General features: G+C 48.0%; 1 protein-coding gene across 1 annotated transcript; it reads right to left on the reverse strand.

Annotated features, from left to right (window-relative positions):
- Positions 1 to 4,843, reverse strand: LOC135393401 (uncharacterized). The gene is made up of 5 exons (XM_064623848.1): positions 4,427 to 4,843; positions 3,549 to 3,709; positions 3,394 to 3,485; positions 2,726 to 2,821; positions 1 to 499 (listed from the first exon to the last, which is right to left on the reverse strand). Exons 1-5 carry the CDS (start codon positions 4,553 to 4,555, stop codon positions 270 to 272), a joined length of 708 nt encoding a protein of 235 aa, XP_064479918.1. The 5' UTR covers positions 4,556 to 4,843; the 3' UTR covers positions 1 to 269.
- Between the last annotated feature and the right edge of the window lie 567 nt (positions 4,844 to 5,410).

Below are 5,410 nucleotides of genomic sequence, written 5' to 3' on the forward strand. Positions count from 1 at the left end.
TCCGGCTTCAACTCTTTCAGTGTATTCTTTGAAATTACACAAATTTACGCAAATTCTGCTGAAGCATTTCGTGTGAAATGCTCGTTGCGATAATTGTCGGTGATCAACTGGGTAAAAATACTCTCACGGTTCCTAAAACAACAAGTAGTAAATGTCACTGTCTCTTCATGGCTAAGGTATTGGTCGAAGTCATAAAACAGAGTTGGAACCAAGGAGCTTAGAACATTTCACGATAGTCCGGAAGGACGCTACAATCACCTTGAAGGTTTTCACGGGCGACTGTACGTATGTAGCCACTTTTCTTCCATCTCCGAGCCGATGGGGCACATGCAGAGAGAGGGATCATTGTTGTCGCAAGTCAATGTCCTGGGCGGAACCTCGCAGCTTCTTTTGTACGGCTTCTCATTTGGTGTGCATCCGAGTTGCTCGTATTTGATCATACAGGGTGACTCTGGATTGAGCTCTGCAGCGGCGTCATCGGTTGCCCACATTTCGCACGCTGCAAAGTGAGAATACGCATTTGAAATATGGCACTGAATTAGAACGCTAAGCGGAATTGCTGTGCTAAGACTGAATAAACCATTATCCAGTAGTTGTCAGTAGCATTCATAGCCCCTATACACCACACACACACACACACACATACATTGGATGGTGATGGGGTGTGCGATTCACCGCCGCTGAGGCGGTACACTGCCCTATTTCGCGTTGGGGGAGGATGAAGGGATGATGATGGGGCTTTCGAAGAGCCGTCGCCAGACCGGTGGAGCACAAGTACTCCGCCAGAAGACGAAGGCCCTGCGCCTGGTGGGCAGCATTCGACCACGGACCGAGGATCTTCGCTAGGTTGAACGGCCGCTTGTCAATGCGTTGCATAGAGAGTTCCATTAGGGCACGCTCGTGGTCGTATTGCCCACAAGCCAGGATGACGTGGCTGAGGTCGCCGTGCACTCCACAAGTGGGGCAGAGGGAAAACGAGGTGGAGCCGAGACGGTGTTGAAAGGCAGGTGTAAAGGCAACGTTGATCCTCATGCGGTGGAAGAGAGCAGTTAAAGGGCGCGGCAGTCGCGGAGGAAGGACTAGAGAAAGCGTGTGGTCTACATCAGAGAGAAAGGAGTGAGCTATGTCGTGTACCCACTGAGCCTGCATCTTGGGACCGGTGAGAGTCGAGAGGAGGTGTCTTCGGTCGCCCGACGACATCATTATCGGGGAAAAGGCTGCGTGCTGATGGGCGTTCAATGCGGCTCTGTCTGCTTCTTCGTTGCCGCTGATACCGACATGTCCGGGGAACCACTGCAATACTACAGTGTGCCCTACAATTGTCGCCTTTATATAAGCTTGCAGGATGTCAAAGACAACAGGACCGAGGAATCCACGTATCCCCAAGTTGGCCACACACTGGAGCGCGGGTCTTGAGTCTCTAAAGACGACCCAGGACTGAGCTGAACTGGCTGATATTTTTTGCATAGCAAATAGAATGGCGTAAAGCTCGGCACACGTAGACGATGTTCTGTGAGAAAGACGGTGACCACAGGAGACTGACTGAGATGAAATGACAAATGCCGAGGACGATCCACCCCGAGTAGATGACCCGTCAGTGAAAACTGACGTTGACGCCGTGTAGTTGTCGTTCATCATGCCCAGTGTAAGCTGCTTGGCGACACACGGGGCTGTGTCCCTTTTCCTTCCATGCAGGCCAGGAACAGTTAGGCAGGCGACTGGGCTTGACAGAGACCATGGAGGGGCACTGGGAGCCACTGTCTTCACTACGAAACGCAGGACGCTACTGAGACGCTAGTCCGGAAATTATAGCATTGCGAATACTCAGATTCGTTCATTTCTTCATATACTTGCTCGTGCTTTTTTGTCTTCTCTCTCTCTCTGTGTGTGTGTGTGTGTGTGTGTGTGGAAGGACGCTTGTCGATTGTTGTGGGATCCGCTAAAGGCACAGTGACACTTTTTTTTCGTGTCTGTTTGACAGAAGAAATGTTCCGGAGCAGTACCATATCCGGGAAAATATTTCGGGGCGGGGGATGAGGGCCTTTGGGACCTTTACATAAGGAGGGTAGGATTTCACTCGCAAAACCTCCGTCTGGCTACGCGGCTGTTCCAGTAAAAACCCGAGACAAGGGGACAAAAAATCTATCCTCTTTATCTATAAAAATCTCGTTATCAACCGTAGTGTTACGCTCGACAAGAGAACGTGTTTATTATATATATATATATATATATGTTTTTTTTTTTTTTTGCGAGGGAATAACGCCACGACGGCTGTCGGCAAGGGTGTCGTCTGGGGAATATTGACCCTGCTACCGCCGTACGCCGCTGCATACCACGGCGCTCCGGGTCGAATGCTGATCATTGGCCGACGCTCTTTTATGCGAGACGTGTACAATCGCAGCGAAGACGTCGGGATCGCGCGTGTAAGTAGCCAACAAGCGAAGAAGGAACGCCAGAGGAAGAAAGAAGGCGATGGAGAAGAGCGGAGGTGATATCTAACTGCGCGTTGTTAAAAACCAGCGCATGTCAGTAGACAAGCATTTCTGATGTACTAGCGTTCGTCGGCAGGAAGTTGTCGACGAACATCGTTCGTCGTTCGAACGTCGTTCCGTCGTACGTCGAGGGAACCGCTTTCAGCGAACACTTTACACGGTGTCACAATTTTTTTAAAGAAAAATCACTTTTACACATGTCATGCTTGGTAACTGAAAACGTCAGTACTTACTATTCTTTATGTCATAAGGGTATCCGGTAGGCAGGCTGGTAATCTTCATAATCCCACAGCCCTTTCCATCCTGGTAGACTGCTTCGTGTCCGAGTTCTTCACACATGAAACGGAATGTAGGTTTACAAAAATGCTTACTTTGTAGTACTACCTACTACTTACTGCTAGTTCACTAAAGTACAGCTTTACATAATTATTTTAAGATGCTCGTTTACATACTTATACACATGTGGAATATGTCTTGCACATGCAAGGCTGCACCACATTGCGCGCCATTTGGTGTCATTTAGTCTGCGAATGTTTTGTAGAGTGTAACAAAAACAGAAGCAGTCCCAAGAACTTTGCACGCATAAGATAAGTAACCCCGTGTCCGAAGAGCAGAATGACGTACTGCAGCGACATCATCATGGGAGGTCAGTTTGGCACCAAAGCTGACTCCAAGATCACGGACACTAACCCGAGATATTTCAGCACTTGACATGCAGCGAAAGAGAGAAGCATTTGTTTTACGGGTAGAGGAAACAATCTCAGTGTTAGCAGCGTTGACGTTGAGCCGGTTGTAAGTGCACCACGTATACTAGATATGTATTCTACAATTATGTGAGCCGCGCACATCGGTACAAGATAGAGTTTTCCCACGACTTGGGATGGCCAGCCAATTGACTTACCTTCTACATAGTAGTCAACATAGGAAACCGCCATTCGACTCCGGACTCCTTCCTCGTCTAACTCTGCCCTAAGGTACCCTAAAAAGGTGTCGCTGAAGCAACGGCACAGTCACTTCAGACGCTGTCAGCAGCAACATGTGGAAGCGTGAACTTACTATTTTTTCTTCCCAGGGTGATAGTATCCCATTACGCCCAATATTGTGTAGTCGCTCTCGTTTCGATGAATAATTCTCAAGAAGACGCATCTAGAGATCATGCCAACTAAGAATGGGTACCCTACTTGCACTAAATAGTACAGGTCCGACTGCTGCATCCCCTGGAAGCAATGAAAGAGTACGGACTTTAGAGATAGACATACACGCAGGGCCGATAAGAGAAATATACGGGTACCATCTATTTCATGTCTTCATCCTCCCCACCCCCCACCCCGCTGATGTCTTCCAGTGCTAGCAACCGTCGGACCTTGGGTTGGACGAGACTTTGAAGAGGCCCGGGGACTACATTCCCGGCTGTCCTCCTCCTCCCTATCGCCAGCCTGCACCACTAGTCCAACCGGGACCGCGTCATGAACAGCAACCAGTAGTCCATATCAGGGCTAACTGCAGGGAGGTTATTGAAAGTTTGGGAACTATGTTGCAGCTGTAGGGAGTATAGGTTTTAGGGTCAGGGAACTAATATGGGGCGCAACAGCAATCTTTGGGACCGGATGGTGTAATCGATCCTCAGTTTAGTCCTCTTTTACTTATATCTGTCTCACTAACATCTGAAGAATTTTTTAGGTGGTTAGGAAATACAGCAAAAAAATACATTATATATGTTGTTTTACAGTTTCCATATTGGTTATATTGATATGAGTTTCCCGCAACTTCCTCGAAGTTTTGACCAGTGTTTCTACACAAACATGTCACGGATTGCGTTCATTGGCTTACATTTGTGATGCCCGTATGCACGAAAGCAGTCCAGCGGATCCCTTATGTTACACGTATTCGCGGCAAGTACACGTAAAAGTGTGTACCGCGCAAAAGTGACTTACCTCCCAAGCATCCACTGAAGCTCCTGCAGGAACGCTGACGACGATGCAGCACAGAATTGCGCAAACTAAATTGAATGTCATTGCTCTTCTTCGAAATATCTGAGCCCTGCAGAGAGAGTACAGCTTCATAATTTAACGGTAGGTTATCGATGAAAGATCTGAAACATGCGACATCAGGACAAACAGTGGCAACCAATGACGCTATGCTTCGCAGTTTCGGACACACCTGCAGTAAGGTGAGCAACAATCGCGAATATGTATAACAGCTGCGCACAGAAAGTGGACCATTGTTGAGCAATGACTTTTCACATTTTAAAGTTGCACGATAAGTTGGAAGCGTCTGCAGCAGCTGTTGTGCTAGTAGTCACCTACTGTAGTGCTTCTCCTTCATAAACAGCTTGCGACACTTTGTCCCAGGTTATCAATTCAAGTCGATTAGATATACGAAGGACAATTATTTGCGTCATTTTTTTTTTAAATTCCGTGTTAGCGCCCCGAAGCAACTGTGGCTATGAGCGGCGTACAGACGTGGACAGATGAAGAGAGGACAGCAGGAAGGGTGAGAGACAGCGAGGGTTAGTGTGCGTTCTGGGCCTACTTCAAAAGGAACTGTGCCAACATTCGTCTGGAAAGTCTTCGGAAAACACACGGAAAAACTCAGACAGCACAGCCGGTGAGAGGATTCGAACCCGTGTCACCTCCCAATCTCGGCGTGGAAAGCGATCATCTTAACCACTATATTTGTATCATTGTAAGCCTGCATTCTAACCTTTACGGCAAACGGGAAAAAGACGCACACAAAATTAGCACCTCGAATTTCGAATCTCACCCAGCTCTTGCATCACTCAAGACGTCTCAGCCAATCAGGCAGCGCGAGAGAGGCCACGTACTCAGAACTAATAATGGAAATGTCCGTAGCCCTCGACGAAATGTTCGTAGCCCTCGACGTAGTCTCGACGTAGTCTGAGACGTACGTGTGTTTAA

The sequence above is a fragment of the Ornithodoros turicata genome, chromosome 4 (assembly GCF_037126465.1).
Source record: "Ornithodoros turicata isolate Travis chromosome 4, ASM3712646v1, whole genome shotgun sequence".
In the NCBI taxonomy this organism is placed as follows: Eukaryota; Metazoa; Arthropoda; class Arachnida; order Ixodida; family Argasidae; genus Ornithodoros; species Ornithodoros turicata.

Excerpts from the sequence above, each read along its gene's own strand:
- LOC135393401 (XM_064623848.1), bottom strand. The coding sequence starts at position 4,555 with ATGAAGCTGTACTCTCTCTGCAGGGCTCAGATATTTCGAAGAAGAGCA. Across the intron at positions 3,486-3,548 it reads CACCCTGGGAAGAAAAAATA|CGACACCTTTTTAGGGTACC; the intron begins GTAAGTTCACGC and ends CCGTTGCTTCAG. Across the intron at positions 2,822-3,393 it reads TGTTGACTACTATGTAGAAG|AACTCGGACACGAAGCAGTC; the intron begins GTAAGTCAATTG and ends TCATGTGTGAAG.